Raw genomic sequence first — 16,060 nt, 5'->3', positions numbered from 1 at the left:
TTTCCCCACTACTTTTCTGACATATACATTTTCTATGCATTCTTGTCCAGCTCACGCTTCACTTGTCATGTCAACGGTAGACAAGTGACCATAATGGGGATAATTCTATATGCAAAGCGAGGTTATTTTGCATTTATAATTCACTTGTTGTAATATTTTGCATTTATACTACTATTTATGTTATTATATACTAAATATACATAGACTTAATCATTCTTTTTCTATATATTTTTATTTAGTGATTATAGTAATGATAGTATTGTTCATTTCTATCTTTTATAATCATTTTTATTTATTTTTTGTTAAATGATATATAGGTTTAGCCATCTTTTCTCTATGCGTCTAAAAATTAATAAAAATAATATTAATGTTCATTTCTTTTACTATCACCACCATCTCTATCTCTTTGTCTCTATTTTTTTACTAATATAATGTATAGGATTAGTCATGCTCTTTCTATGTGTTTCTAGTTAGTAAAAATATTATTGATTTATTTTTATGTTTATCCTTTTATTACATTATTGCTTGATGTATAATGTCAATTCTAGGCTCTACATAAGATTAAATTATTTCTTTTATCTATAAAAATTTGTATACTCAAAATATAATGAATTTTAATGTTACATTATTTGTGTCAACTTTGTGAATCAAATGTATAAAATAACTAAAGAAGCATATGGATGACTCTTGAAACATTTCCCTCTTTATCATTTATTACATTTTATTTGCTTTATTTTAATATTTATTACAAAAACAAAAATCACAATCTCATTGGTTACTATTGTCACTCTTTATTAACCTTTTGTATTTATTTTTCTACTAACGTTTTTTTTTTCTTTTTCTATAATCATCTTTTTGTGGAATCGATTACCCAATCTATATTTTAATTGCCGCTAAATTTTGGGTGCTAAAATGAGAGTGAGGGGGAGAATCACGAGAGTGGGAGGGGTTCTTTGGGTTTTGGGGTTCATAGATTGAGAAGAAGAGGAAGAGGAAGAGGAGTCTATCCATGGTTCTAGAGAGAGAAAAGAAGAAAGAAAGGGAAAGAATTGTAATTTTGTAATTTATTTTATTTTTAAAAAAAATTTAAATATTTTTTATAATATTTAAATAATTAATATTATGTGGATTACTAAAAAATTTCTACATGAACATCAAGGTACACTATAGCATGTTTACTGTGCAATTAACAAAGTTTTTTAGACGAAGGGGTAAATAGCATAAAAGAAGTGACATTGTAGCATAAATCATATAATTCAGGTAATTTTACTGCTAATATTCTTATTTATTTTCTTAAAGAGCATAGTTATTTTGCATTTTAAGGTATCTACTGATGTAACACATAATTAATTAGTAATTTTCTATATTATTTATTATCTTAAAATATATGAGACTCCTATTTAAAATTGCACCAAGAAAAATAGAGTAAATTATGAATTTTAGTTTTCATATTTTTTGTGCAAAAATATAAATTTTTTTACAAAAAATATTATTTTATAGAAAAATTAAAAAAGAAAAGTTAAAAAATATGGAAAAATAATGAATAATAAGATAAGTAATTAATTACTGTTTTTTCCATATATTTTTTTTTGATTTTTTTCTAAAATTTTCCAAAAAAAAATGCAAAAAACTTACAAATATATCAAATATATGTCAACGTAAAGTGATGGCGTATATAAATCCCGACTCCGAAGGCCCCAAAGGCGTATCTGTAAAATTCTTTTCCCGCCAAAATGAGAGAAATGCAAAATGCTGTGCGATCCAATTCCAAGCCTCTCTCCGCTTCCGCCATTCCCAAATTCAAGAAGGTTACCAAACCACGCTGATCCCAAAACCATTACTCTTATCTCATTCCTTCAATCTTCAATTTCCTATCTAATAATTCTACTTCTCTTTTTTTGCTCAGAACACTGCCAAGAATTTGGATGCTGAATTTCAGGCTTTTGACCTCGGTTCTGAACAGAGCTCCATCGAAACTTTGGATTTGTCTCCGATTTCCGAGATCAGTCTAGATGGAGAGGTAATGCTGCTCTGCTTCTTACATGAATTTGATTTTCTGCTAACACTTTGTTTATATACATTACGAGTGTCTAAGTTCGGTTACCGAGAAAATGCGAGAAAACAGAAATTTGATTGCGGAAAATGAAATGTTAAGATCACTGTGTTGATATTGATTTCACTTGAAATTGACATGATGAGGTAATGCTGTTTCTTACATGGATTTGATTTTCTAAAACTTCGTTTATTATGAGAAGATTTTTCGAGTTTATGCGCTCTGATTTTACAGACTTAATGATTGTTAAGTAAGCTCATTGGAAGCTGTTTGGTTACCGAGAATATGCGAGAAAATTAAGATCATTGTGCTAACATTGATTTCTCTCTGCTTTTAAATTTACTCTGGTCCGATATTTAACTTCACGAACTGTTTGTTTCGTGTCCCCTGAGAAAATTAAGAAAGTAAAGATAATCGAAATGAAAGAGAATCAGTAGAGTATCGAAAATTGAACACTAATATATTAACTTCTGGTGTTCTTTGGTTCTGATCTAGATTTTGAAACCGATGCTACCTGATCCAGCTTTCTCAGCTTCATCAGTAACCTCTCAGCTAACGACTCAACCATCAGATAATACAATCACATCAGAGAATCTCAAACAAGCTCAGACCCCTTCCTCTCATGGCGGATTTCATGAAATTCTCAATTCAAAACCCAGTTCTTCCTTGGAGGCTGAGATAACTATCAGTTTTCTCAGGAAAACTAAAACTCAGCTATTGAGCTTATCTGAATTCGATCCTCATTCAAAGAAGCTTCTGGACACAATGGTTGAAATGGTTATTGATATGATCCTCCAAACACAAACTGAAGAGAAGAAGGACATAATTGGAGAACTCATTTCTGCGAAAACTACTCGAATTGTTTATGTTTGCGTTTTGCTCTTGGTGCTGGTAATGGTGGTGATTCAAAGCTTGCTTTTCAACTCATCAACATCAAGAAACTCTTTTGGTAAGCCTTCTCCTCCAACTTGAACTTACTCTATAATTTCTCTTTCATGTGAGAGACAGACATTGATCAATTTTCCAATTAAAGACACACATAAGTATATATTCTATGATATAAGTTTTTGAATTAGAACTCTGCTTTTTCTAAAACATATTGAAAATCATATGAATCAAACTGATTGTGATTAATTAAGAGTGTTTTATATCATTTTAATCCCTATTAAGTGGATATGATATGCTGTACATGTACTTGCACAGATTTTGTTTAATTTTGAGTATTGTTGGGCGTTGTTTGTTTAACATTGAATTTTACATATTTTATTTTAAATTAAATATGTAAGGCTCAAATTAGGAATGTCAAATGGAGCTTAATAATACACAAATTTGCCTAGAAAAAACATTCAAATTCTTACGCAAATTAGTTATTATTCAAAGTCACTTAATAAGAGCCAAATAATACACAAATTTGCCTTGAAAAAACATTCAAATTCTTTGTTATGTTAAGGCAAGTTTTTGGCAACGTACACAAACATTCTGGCTTGGTAAAGTTAAAAGAATACTACATAGATGATAATTATAATGTGATTATGGAAGTTTCAACGTTCACAAATACTATGTATACATATCTCCCATGTATTATTATAACAAGCCACTATAATGATTGATATGTAAGACTTAATAATCATACTATTATTGTGCTCCAGTCACGTACAGAGTCTTATTATGATTACAATCTGAAATTAAGAATGCGTTTGGAAAGCCACAATATAATTGGATTTGTGTGTAATTAGAGGTAATTACACAATTTGACATGTTTGTCTGACCATGTAATTACACTGTAACTGTGTAATTAGAAGTAATTGAGGGTTCCAATTACACTCTCCAATTCTCATGGCCCCCATGAGAATTTGATGTAATTTCACTGTGTAATTACTAAAAACTTTCCATATTAAACATTAGCTACTAAAAAATATTATTTTCCCATGTAATTACTAACTATTTTGCCAAACAAGATATTAGGAATTCATATGTAATTACCACTTCATATCCAAACACACCTTGCATTTTAAAATATAGTGTAATTACTAAACTGTGTAATTACTACCCTAGTAATTACCCTACCTAGTAATTACACAGCCGAAATGAAATGCAGAAGTATTTCTCTAAATATAGAACTTCAAATAAATATGCAAAAATACTACTATTTTATTTATTAATTTATTTGTTTATTTTTTATAGAACAAATGGAAATGCAATATAAAAGTATGACAAAACATTAGTAAGTATATTAATTTGTATACGAACCATACAAAACAATCCGACCTTAGCTCAGTTGGCAGAGCGGAGGACTGTAGTTGGTAATTATCAAATAGATATCCTTAGGTCACTGGTTCGAATCCGGTAGGTCGGAAATTTTTTGTATTTATTTTTTCTAGATAATATTATATTTATTAAGCTAATTTCTTACCAAATGTGAGTTGGTTCCTCGGTTCAAAGAATTTCTATTTAAGTAAAAGTAATATTCCCTTTTTTCTAATTAGCTTTTGCGTACAAGGCTTTACATTATGATTAAATTTTCTTCACTTAATAACACTCTAATTCTATGTTTTTTTAAGGCAAATGTACGCAAGCACAAACATTTTGGACTCTGGTAAAGTTCAAATATTACAGAGGATAATAAAAATCATAGTTTTGTGTATACGTAAATATATCCCATGTATGATTAATATAACTCGAAAAATTAGTAAATATCCCAAACTACTATAATGATCATTCATTGATATCTAATAATTAAATCGTACTATTATATAACTTGATCAATGTACATGCAAAGTCTAATGATTAATTATAGCAAGAATCATATATAATATATGAATATACAATCTATCTATTTTTAATTTAAATGAAATGCATTTCTACTATAAGGAAACTGAAATGTAAAAGTATTTTTCTAAATATACCTTATTTATATATTTGTCTATTTCTTCAGAGAGTAAATAGAAATGCAATATAAAAGTATAGAATAAGATTACTATATCAATTACTATACGAGAAAATTAGCAAATACCGACCTTAGCTCAGTTGGCAGAGCGGAGGACTGTAGTTGGTATATTCCAAATAGATATCCTTAGGTCACTGGTTCGAATCCGGTAGGTCGGATTATTTTTATTTTTTTTTTATTTTTGATGCCATTTTTTCCAGATTATATTATTGTATCAACTAAGTTATTTCTTACAACATGTGATGAAAAATACGACTTTATTGGCCAATGGCTATTAATAATTTAATATTATGAAACAATTGCTTCCATGAAATTATTATGTTGATACTTTTAGGGGGTGGTTTTTCTTTTTCTTTGTATATGTTGGTTTTTATTGTGGTTATAATGGACATTTACTATTTGTCAAAATGTTTAGAATAATTTTTAATATATAAAATAAATTTAAAATAATTAAATTGTACACATACAACTTATTATTTAAATGTTTCGGGTTAATAATAGGGAAAAGAATTACGATTTCTCGATCTTAAATTTATAGCTATCGAAGCTACTGTAATTCGATGATCTGTGACATAGTTGAATGTTTTAGTCTTGTCTGTATGATCAAATTTTGTTTCGTTGTTGGTTCTTCTTTGTTTTTTAAAGGCTCGTCATTAAATTATTGTTAGTGGTTAAGAAAAATAAATTATTTGCGACTGAATGGGTTGTTAATAGTGCAATTATGTATTTTGCATAATAGTTGAGTGTTCAACCTACGAGACTGAATGAAGCTCCAACAGTTTCTACTGTTGTGTCTTCTGAGCTATGGATGAAACAGAATATGTGTTCTTAAAATTAATTGTGACGCTCTAATTTTTTTCATCTAATTTTATTTTAATTTTTTTGTCAAACAATCTGAGAATTAGACCGTCGATTAAATTCTAATCTTAATAGTATCTCCAACAAAGAGATATCCTAATTAAATTGCATCCTATCATTTTAACTAATTGACATTAATAAAATTCAATAATTTATTCAAAATATTTAAATTTTATTTTTCACATCATAAGATAAGTTAAATCATAGATATGCTCAGTATAGACAAAAATCCTCCAATGACCGATTGGGATAATTTGCAATCGATCAAACTAGTGAGTAACGAACACAATTCAAAAAAATATTATTAGTAATTAATTTTAGTTTAATCAATATTAATTAAAAATAGAGACTAGAGATTTCGATTACCATTTGCTCACCTAAACTTCTTTTTCCTCCAAATTATAGAATTTACAAAACCAATTGCTTCAAAAACTTGGTACCATATTTGAAAAGGAGTCTAAACCAACAACCAATTTGTATCTTTATTATAAAATTCAGTGAGTAAAAAAGAGTAGTGCAAAATGTAGTAAGGTGTAATAGATTGGTGATTAATTTTAAAGGTTTGGAGGGAGTTACTAGTTACTAATATTTCCCATTCATTAGGTTAGGTGGTGGGAAAGGGAATGTTAATAAGAAAAGACTCCGAATTGGAATTCGCCACGTGTAAGGAGTCCTTCCTATGCATATGCTAAAGTTAAGTAAACATCAATCTCCCTTATAAAGATGATCACTAGGAAGATACAATGTGTTCAAGTATTCTAAAACTCTCCCTCTCTATCTCTCTCTTTCTCTCTCCCACAAAGAGCCTATTTGCCTCTTTTTCATGAGAAAAAGAAGATTTTTTTGTGTATTTTTTTGAATTCCCACCCCCATCCCTCATACCCTCTCTTTGGTTTTTTTGGTTTTTTTTTTCTCTAATCAAATCACCAAAGTGACTGTACATTTGAGCCGGGAAATAAACCGCCTACTTGGGGCTTCGCTGTTGATGCCCTTACGATACTTTCCCCTGTACCTTGCACAGTCCATTCATTTCTGCAACAAAGAAAGAACAAACCGAAAGAATCAATCACTGATGCAGATATTAGAGAGAAGAGAGATTGAGAAATGTCAAACCGAAAATCAGAACAGAAACATTAAAAAACTTAACTTTACATGAGTTTTTCTATTGGATTCTCTCATTCTAAACATTTTCAACTAAGGTTTTCTAGTTCTTTCATTCATGTCGTCTCTAGACAGCATTCGTAATAAGCAAAGGAAAAAAAAAACACTTTCAAAACTACTACAAGCATAGGGAAACAAATAGAGCTAAAACTCAATACAAATTCTACATTATTTGAGGACTAGAAACCTATAACAAGTCTGTGTACTTTAATGCATGTTGAAGCAAACTGATCATTTGAGATACCTATCCTTCTTGGTCAAAATATGTAACTATTTGGGCTATGTTTTAAAGGAGAGTTTAGAAGGTTTGATGGAGAGAAGAGTCGAGTAAGGAACTGTAGGCGAGCTAAAATCCTTTTGTTTGGCGAAAGGGATTATCAGCGGTAGAGAAAAAGGTAAGAGGATAGTAAATCCACTACAATCTATTCTAACATTTTAAATCTTTCTATATGTACTCTCCTTCCTAGTTCGTCTAAAATTATATAAATACCCTATTAGAAAATAATTCCAAGAATAATATAGCAAATATGGAGAGTAATCAATCCTTGAAACTCTCCATACCCTGTATTAAAAAAATAAAAAAATGATTACAATACTCCTTTTCATCCTTCTCACTCCACTCTACCAAAAATAGTGTTAAGGAGAGAGAGAGAGAGAGAGAGAGAGAGAGAGAGAGAGAGAGAGAGAGAGAGAGAGAGAGAGAGAGAGAGAGAATTGAATTGGTCTAAGTGATTTGTTTCCTAATATTTTGGAGTAAGTAAGCATTTTAATAAATGAAAAAGGGATACACTCACCACATCATATTTCATATCAAGAATAAGTAAACATGCAAAAACATTATGGGGACATCATTTCACCCAATAAAGGGTATATTATACTATTATTACTTACTTCCAAATTTACTTATTTATTATCAATTGCATAATCATCCACAACCATTACCATTTTTGTAAAAAAAATTACATTTTCGAGTTTTTTTTTTTTCTTTTTTTTTTTTGCATTTTTACAATTTTTCATAAAAAAAATACGAAAACAACAAAAATAAAACTACATAAAAGTAACATGAAAATAATATCTAAATAACATCAAAACAAAAAAAAAAATAGCATACACATAACAAAAAATCAACAACAAATTAACAAAAGTACAACATAAAAAAATCGTATTTTCTGCAAATAAAATCAAAAAAATCGTAAAAATATTTAAAATTCCGTAAAATCTTATTTTTGTAATTTTTTTTGTTGTTTTTGTGTATTTGTGAAATAATCCCTTTATTGTATTGTATAATAAGACATAGTTTTTACAAAAGGTCTTAAACTAAAATTATTTTCCCATTTTCCCCCTCTTTAGTTTATGTTTGGAAGTTGAATTCTAGTAAAGAAAGAAAAATGTAGGGAAAAAAAAACAATTTTTCATGTTTGATATCAAAAATTGTGTTGAATAACTTTTTTTCCATACAATTCTTTCCTTGCCATACCAAACATAAGAAACTGATTTTTTTTTCTCTTATTATTTTTCACTACATTTTTCTTACATCTTTCTTCCCCACTAAAATCTAACTTCCAAACATAGCCTTAATGACAATCGATTCAATTGGCAATGGAAATAGTCATTAAATGTGTTCATTTACACTCAACACATTCATCTTTTCTTTCCCCTTTAAAAAAAATAAAATAAAATTGAAATCATAAATATTTCCACAGAACAATAAATCTTAGTTAGGTTAACTTCTTTAATTATCATTGAGAGTTGTCCTCATCAAATCATTGAACCAATCATTGCAATTTCATCTACAATAATTAGACTCAAAATTCTCTACTTCTTTAATTAAAAATTTAAGCATACACCATAATGTCATTTGGACTTTGATTCTCCATGTATTGAAGAATAAGACACTGACAACCTAATTTAGCTTTAGAGAATGGCTGACATATTTTTCTGTGATTAAAAATTGATGTAAAAAGAAGTAATTATAAAAAATTATTCAAGAATGAGGAAAGTGAAAGACAATTCCAAGTTGGAATGAAGTCAGAACACATGGAAAGAAAAACTACAAAGTTACATTGTGATTAACATTACTACAGAAATTTCCTAGTAAAAGAATATCTACAACACACTAAGCCTAAAAAAGACATCAAGGGGAAACAATGCTAAGCTTTAACTATATCCAACGTCCGAAATATTCACTGCAAAAGTTAATTTTGATCGTGGTACTCCCTAAGAACATGACAAATCGCTATTCTCGGGCAAGGTAATGAGTAGATTATTGTTTCAAAATTAACATAGCAGACAATAACAACCAAAACAAATGGCCTATGAATTTTCAGAAATGACAGTTTGAGATGTACGAGGAGAGGATTCAAGATGCACAAACTTACTTGGACCAACCATTGGCTGGAGACTGCTCAAATGGATGATTGGTCGATCTGCTGGGCCTGGGACTCCCATAAATCATTTCATTCTGAGTAGATTCCTCCTGGGGTTTGAAAACAGAAAGGTTTTCTCCCGATGACATAGGTGGAAAGAAAGGTTTCTGTGACCATGGATCAGAGTCTCTTGAACCAGTAACGGGGCTAAATGTCCCGCCATTTTGGCCATTACCATGAAAAATATTTTGTGGTGAGCGACTGCCTGAATGGACCTGTTCCTCTTTTGTAAACAACGAGGCCATTGTTTTTTGAGCAGAAGGATGCACAAACTCATCCTTGCCAGGTCTGTTCAGTTCGGGGGATAGAAGCCAGCTAGCAGGACCGCCTACTAAACCTAGACCATCCTGACCGAGAGGGAGAGTGTTCCACATTTGCCACATACTTGATTCATTAGCATTTGAATCATCCAAAGGTAAATTTTGCGTATTTGGAGTAGTTGGGAACCGACTAGAAATGTGTTTTTCTCGTGACAAAGGAGACTCAATAGGAGATGGCTTGTTCACGTCCGAAGGAGCAGAAATACTTTTTAAAGTACGCGCCCTTTCCAATCCAAAATCCTTAGCTCGGCTAGTTCCCAAGTCTAGCTGAAAGTTATCGAGCGACTCTGAAACAGGCCCAAGCAAAGATACTGGATCTGGGATGTAACTAGGATCTTCAAAAAGCTCTGACTCCTCTGGTTTATGTTCACGAGGCCCTTCTCCAACACGAGGGAATATGGGTTCAATTGCAGGTGAAAACCCCAGACTACTGCTAGTTGGTACGTTTGGATACGTAGGAAGAGTAAAAGGTGACCCAAAATTTATTGGATTATCAAATGATTGTGTTGTCGGTGGCTGGCCATATAACTGTGGGCTTTGAACTTCTGCTTGGAACTTTGAATTCGGTCTGCTTATGACATTTGCATTTGAAGGAGGAGCAGGTGAACGAGTAAATAATTGCTGCCAAGATTTCTTAGGAGCGGTACCTGGTTGTAATTCAGTGTGAACCTGCAATGGAAAGCTCAGTATTGTAACACTGTCATCTGATAAATGAGCCAACACCATAGAATTTTATAAACTGTGTCACTATGTCTCACTTGAAAAGTATAGTAAATAAGTAGCCCACTGCCAATTGCCACAGTTCATTTCTACTTTAAACATCCTAACTAATTAATCTGGCAAAGCTAGAGCTCAATCCTATGAATCATGATAATAAATGCCTTTAAAGCATAAAATGGCATAACAGTAAGATCGGAAGTAGATGACAAACTATATTTCGATACAAAATATACATATGTGGTTGCAGCAGGAGGTGACAAAAACCTAACACAATAACATTTAAAACAGAAAAATCAAAAGCTATCCTTAGAAAAAGAGACCTAGGGAAGCACAGACAATACAGAAAGTATATTAAAATTCAGTGTGGTTGCAAGAGAACGTACCAGACGGTTAGTATTCTTATCATCTAGATTCGTACAAGATCTCAAAGCCACACGCTCGGGTGGACATACATCCTTCCTGTGAACAGCAATATGGCCCTGATCTGTAAAACTATTAGGTTTACTTTCCTTGGCCGAAGTAGCAGCATTGCTAGTTCCCCTTCCAAAGAAGCTACCCCCACCAAATGCTTTAGAAGACGACAAAAATGTACCTCTCATACGATCTAGGTATCTAGTTCCTGAATTAAACCGAGTAAAGTTACTTGAAGTATGTCTCATCCCAGGACCCCCCATGTCCATATTCTGGCCCCTAATAGGATCAATCCCTGATTTATGATGTTCCCTTCGATCATTCTCATTTTTCCTATCGAAGTCTTTCTTTCTTTCACTTTCCTTACCGGTTTTCTTTTCCAGCTCTTCTACATCTGAGTTGCTCTTGCTAGAACCCTTGTCTTTCTCTTTTCTTCTCTCTTGACGCTTCCTTTCCGCTTCTTTCTTACTATCTTTCTCCTTGACGGGAGTTGGCATTTTCTCACGATCTTTTTCAGTCTCCATTTTCTCATCCCGCAATCTTCTTCGCTCCTCCACCAATCTCGCAACCTCCTCTCTCTGCTTTCTCTCTTCTTCCTCCAACATTTCTCTCTCTAACCTAGCTTGTCTTTTCTCTTCAGCTTTTCTTCGTGCTTTTTCTCCTCTACTCTCATAACTCCCGCCATTATCGCAACTCTTTGCCAACATTCCCTTATGCTCTGCATCAGAAGAATCATCTTCCGTGGATGAACTAATTCTAAAAATCTTTCTCCAAAGCCATCTAACGCTCAAGAAAAAAGACGTTAAAAGCTTGCAGGCAAAAATAACAACACCCGAATAAGACTTCTCAGCCAAACAATTTTCATCCCCTCCAAAAAGACCACTCCCATTCCTCCTCCAATGAGTATTCTTTCCAGCAACCGGACTACCACCACCAACCCAATTTCCATTCTCCAACCAATCTTGGCCACACATCCATCCATTATCAGACCAAACTTTTCCATTCAATATCTTCCCACTCTTACCAACCAAATCCTTAAGAATACCAGCATTCGAAATCCCAGTTGGCACAGGCAAATCCAAGACTGGTCTTTTCGAAATGTGCCCACAATACGAACACATAAACCGACCCCCACCAGGATTCTGTTCTCTATAAGGAGTTAAGCAATTTCGACATCGCCTAGTTGCTGTCTTTCTAAGCTTCTGCAATTCTATAGCTTCAGACCTCTTTCTCTCCCTAAGACGAGCACTCCTTCTAACCCGCCAAGCTGACAGCTGAGGCATCAAAATCTCATACCAAAAAAGGGTAATCAAAAGTACAAAAACACATGCCAACCTAGGCGAAGTAATCTCAAATCGATAAGCCGGTGGTAGTAGCTGAGAAAGTGCCCACAAACCTATCAGTGGAATAACTAACCAAGGAAGCATTGTAGCAACCCGGCGAGACCACTTCTGAATAACACAAAGTATACACATTATCCTCCCTAACCCCACACCTATCAACAAACCCTAGAAATGTAACAAAACAAAATCTTCTTCTTCTTCCCCCCCAAACACAACAACAATGGCTTCAAATCCCCAAAAACCCTACTGCCCCCAAAATACCCACCTGCCTCCAATTCCTCAATTTGCGAAGAACACAAACAGCATTAAAATCCCAAGATCCTTCAACAAGTAAACAAAAATAAACACCCCCACCATTAATATTATTCCAAGAAAACATTATAAATGAAGCTCAAAGACTCAAACTTTAGGGTTTCCATTAAACAAATGCTCGTATTCCAAGTTGCACCGTCCAAACAAATAGGTTTAAAAATTAAAAAAAAAAATTAAAATTAAAATTACTTACAGATTCAGACTCCATGAAAGCAAGACAAGAAACAGAAATGGGGGGCAACCCCCAATTAATCTTCTCCGGTAACGAATCGAAGCCGTTTGATTATCCGGGTATGGATTCGTGAGTCGGGTCAAAATCGGGTTTTGGCCGTGAAAAAAGGTTTTTTTTTTTTTTAACGTTGTCGTAACACAGCGAAGGTGACCCTGAGAAAAGATAAGAAAGATTGGACAAGAAAATATATATATAAATTAGAGAATGTAAGGAAAACAAATTATAAAAGCAATCATTTTTTATTTTTATTTTTATATTTTATATATTTATTTATTGTTATAATTTAAAAAAAAAATATTAATTTTATTTAAATAAACTGGTAACTGGGTAGTTGAACTGGTTGTCTTTTTATTTTCTTTATTTATTTTTTATTTTTATTTTTATTTTATGGTTACTTAGCTAGGAGTAAAAAATAAATAAATTTTATTTTTTGAATATTGATTTTTTTTTTTTTTGGTAATGAGTATTAATTTGGCTTTACTACAATTGATATTTTTTTATTAACAGTGATTCGAATTTTTGAAAGGATAAGTTATTATTATTTAGGATAATGTATCTTTAATAATGTTGTTAACTCAAAATTTGAAATTATAAACCAATTTGAACAAAATTAATTTCTACATTATTGTCTTTAAACAAAGGCAAATATTATTTAAAGTTAATTAATAAATTAACAAAACAATATTGCTAAGTAAACTCTTGTTATTAATGATATGAATCGGTTAACTCTTAAAAATTGACACGTAAGATTATCTCAAAATGTAAGATATATAAATAATATAAAATTTAGTTGCAAAAATCAATAAATGACACTTTATAAAAAATAAAATAAAATAATATTAATTGATGACGTATTTACATGAGGAAATTTGAATTTTTATGTTTCATCTTACACGGTATGGGAAAATTACAACTAAATGTGAAGAATCAAATCAATTAAAATTTAAATAATTAAACAATTAACAATGACAAGATTAAAAAATCACGAATAATAATCGTTAAAAATAGTGATAAATAGAGTGTGAAAAACCAAAAACAAATTAAAGCAGTATAATAATAAAATAAACATCAAGATATATATTGGTTCAAATCCGTTAAATCGATGTGATCTATGGCTCTACTCTAATTCTGGAATACCACCAAATTCTCTTTATTGATTGAGTAAGAAAAATGTACAATACAGTCGAGATCGATTCTCTGATGAGGTCTCACAAATTGTTTCAACTCTCACGATCTTACCTTAGAATCTTCTTTATCTACAAAAGATTCTTCTTACAAAACTCAAACTCAATCTCTCTCTTTTCTCTATATATCTCTCTCTACCTCTCAATCTTTTCTCTCTCTTTCTTAGTTTCAATCTGATCGTTGTCTCAAAATGATAAGTGAATGTGGTATTTATAGGCCTTAGGATCAAGATCTTAAAGGTCGGTGGCTGTAAAAATTGAGGTTGTTAAGTTAGTTAGGCAATAACTAACTTAATCAATTCTCATTTGAGCAAGGTCTCCACGTCAGCATAAGTAGGAGTGCATTCGGGAGCGACTATGAGGGCTTTCGGAATCACTAACTCACAAAAAAAGGTCACATCTCCTTAAAAATATCCACTCAGGGTCGGTCCAAATATTTTAGGAGCCTTGTGTAAAAGATTAAAATTGGGCTTTTTGTAATATATATATATATATATATATATATGTACATTAAGACCTCCATTGCTAGTTTTTTATTTATTTTTTCTTTTTTTAAAGATATGTTTCTAAACTTTTATATATAAATTTTTTGATGTATTTATAACAATAATAAAAAAAACTTTTCCTATAAAAAAAATGAGGGGGCTTGTGCAATGGCCCAAGCTACCCAAAGCTTGGATCGGCCTTGTATCCACTCTTAGGAAAAGATCTCGATTGTTGAAAGATATACCCAAGGTTTTGCATCTTTTGAGTTTTGAAAGATGAGTCCTATCAGTAAGCAACATCCTCCCAAATCAATTTGACCAGTTTAGTTTCTGTACATTTATATTGATGTTTTGGACTTACATTAATTTTTATTATTTTATTAAAATTTATATTGATTGGATAATTTTTTGTTGTGTTAACCCATATTAAGTGATATGTAGTTAATGAGTTTAGCATTTATGTGTGTAAAGTCTATTAAAGTAGAAGCGTGGACTTTTCTAGTTAACTAAAATCTTTGAGGAGCATGTCTAGTCCAACTATAGTTATGTAATTATGTCTCTTTTCTAATTTATAAATACATATTGTCTCATCACAATTGTAGACTTCAAATAATCAAATAATAAAATTACTTCTAATTTAAAGATACTGGGAGAAAGACTTAGTTGATAGTATTGCACTATCAAATCGAGGTACTTGCTATAGATTAATCAAATATACATACATAATTATTATATATTATTATTATATTTTAAGTTATATACAAATTTATATCTTGGGTTTATTGATTTTTTAACATCTTCACCTAAATTGGTGTGTTTTCTTATTGTAGTGTATTATGGGAGTTTTAGTTCAATAAAAACTCAATAAAAGCTTGATAATAGATGAGTGGGAGGCTAGGGATAAGCTTGATAGGTTTAGTGTGTTAGAGAGTCTCATATTGTTATTGTCTATAAATATAATACTATATATAAGATGTATGGGTTATTCCTACCATTGCCAATTAGTATTGAAATAGAACCTCACGAATCTTACCATATACTCAGCCTATTATAGATTTGTTCACAACACTTCCAAAGTCTAACATGGTATCAGAGCCAAATAAACTTTAATGAGTATTATCCGATTCAAATTCAATAATTGGTCTAAAAATGTAAGCCAAAAGAGTTGTTTGTGGTTTAGGGATAGTGAGCTAAAAAGTGTTGACGGTCTAAAAAGACGAGCCAAGAAGGAGTTGCTTGTGATTTGGTAAGTCAAAAGTGTCACTTGTGATCGAGTCATCCAAGATTGGTGAGTAAAAAATAGTCACCATCTTGAGGGTGGACGTTAGAGAGTCTCACACATGCTCGCCCCTGGGCATAGGTGGGATAGGCATGTGCCTAGGGCTCACCTAGTCGAGGGTAGACACGATAGCACGACTCGAAACCCGCACGAGAGTTAGCGGGTTTGGGTTTGCCTTAAATAGGTTCGGGTTGACTTGTCTAACTCGTTTAATAAACGGGTCGTGTTTGGGTTGATACGACTAACACGAAATCGACTCGTTAATGACCTATTTAAAGTTATTTTTAAGTACTTTAACATGTCATAAATAGGTTATAAACGTGTTGAAT

The 16,060-nt window shown here is 31.7% G+C and overlaps 2 protein-coding genes and 2 non-coding genes across 4 annotated transcripts; 3 read left to right on the top strand and 1 right to left on the bottom strand.

Annotated features, from left to right (window-relative positions):
* The first annotated feature begins 1,669 nt into the window (after window positions 1–1,669).
* Window positions 1,670–3,295, top strand: LOC115697746 (uncharacterized). The gene is made up of 3 exons (XM_030624865.2): window positions 1,670–1,808; window positions 1,907–2,020; window positions 2,549–3,295. Exons 1-3 carry the CDS (start codon window positions 1,734–1,736, stop codon window positions 3,023–3,025), a joined length of 666 nt encoding a protein of 221 aa, XP_030480725.2. The 5' UTR covers window positions 1,670–1,733; the 3' UTR covers window positions 3,026–3,295.
* A 1,021-nt stretch (window positions 3,296–4,316) lies between these two features.
* Window positions 4,317–4,409, top strand: TRNAY-GUA (transfer RNA tyrosine (anticodon GUA)). The gene is made up of 2 exons: window positions 4,317–4,353; window positions 4,374–4,409. It is a non-coding gene; the product is annotated as a tRNA-Tyr (tRNA).
* Window positions 4,410–5,065: 656 nt separating this feature from the next.
* Window positions 5,066–5,158, top strand: TRNAY-GUA (transfer RNA tyrosine (anticodon GUA)). Its single transcript has 2 exons — window positions 5,066–5,102; window positions 5,123–5,158. It is a non-coding gene; the product is annotated as a tRNA-Tyr (tRNA).
* A 1,394-nt stretch (window positions 5,159–6,552) lies between these two features.
* Window positions 6,553–13,018, bottom strand: LOC115696862 (uncharacterized). Its single transcript, XM_030623746.2, has 4 exons — window positions 12,745–13,018; window positions 10,869–12,560; window positions 9,398–10,434; window positions 6,553–6,890 (listed from the first exon to the last, which is right to left on the bottom strand). The coding sequence occupies exons 2-4, from the start codon at window positions 12,369–12,371 to the stop codon at window positions 6,782–6,784; spliced, it is 2,649 nt and encodes an 882-aa protein (XP_030479606.2). The 5' UTR covers window positions 12,372–12,560; window positions 12,745–13,018; the 3' UTR covers window positions 6,553–6,781.
* Window positions 13,019–16,060: the final 3,042 nt, after the last annotated feature.

The sequence above is a fragment of the Cannabis sativa genome, chromosome 7, assembly GCF_029168945.1.
Source record: "Cannabis sativa cultivar Pink pepper isolate KNU-18-1 chromosome 7, ASM2916894v1, whole genome shotgun sequence".
NCBI lineage: Eukaryota > Viridiplantae > Streptophyta > Magnoliopsida > Rosales > Cannabaceae > Cannabis > Cannabis sativa.
Note: the sequence above shows the minus strand (reverse complement) of the source record. Positions and strands in the feature narration are given on the sequence as shown.

Coding starts and splice junctions, on each gene's coding strand:
- LOC115697746 (XM_030624865.2), top strand. CDS start 1,734: ATGAGAGAAATGCAAAATGCTGTGCGATCCAATTCCAAGCCTCTCTCC. Junction 1,809..1,906: donor CCATTCCCAAATTCAAGAAG/GTTACCAAACCA, acceptor TTTTTTGCTCAG/AACACTGCCAAGAATTTGGA. Junction 2,021..2,548: donor AGATCAGTCTAGATGGAGAG/GTAATGCTGCTC, acceptor GTTCTGATCTAG/ATTTTGAAACCGATGCTACC.
- LOC115696862 (XM_030623746.2), bottom strand. CDS start 12,371: ATGTGTATACTTTGTGTTATTCAGAAGTGGTCTCGCCGGGTTGCTACA. Junction 10,435..10,868: donor ATAAGAATACTAACCGTCTG/GTACGTTCTCTT, acceptor TTTCCATTGCAG/GTTCACACTGAATTACAACC. Junction 6,891..9,397: donor CCAGCCAATGGTTGGTCCAA/GTAAGTTTGTGC, acceptor TCTTTGTTGCAG/AAATGAATGGACTGTGCAAG.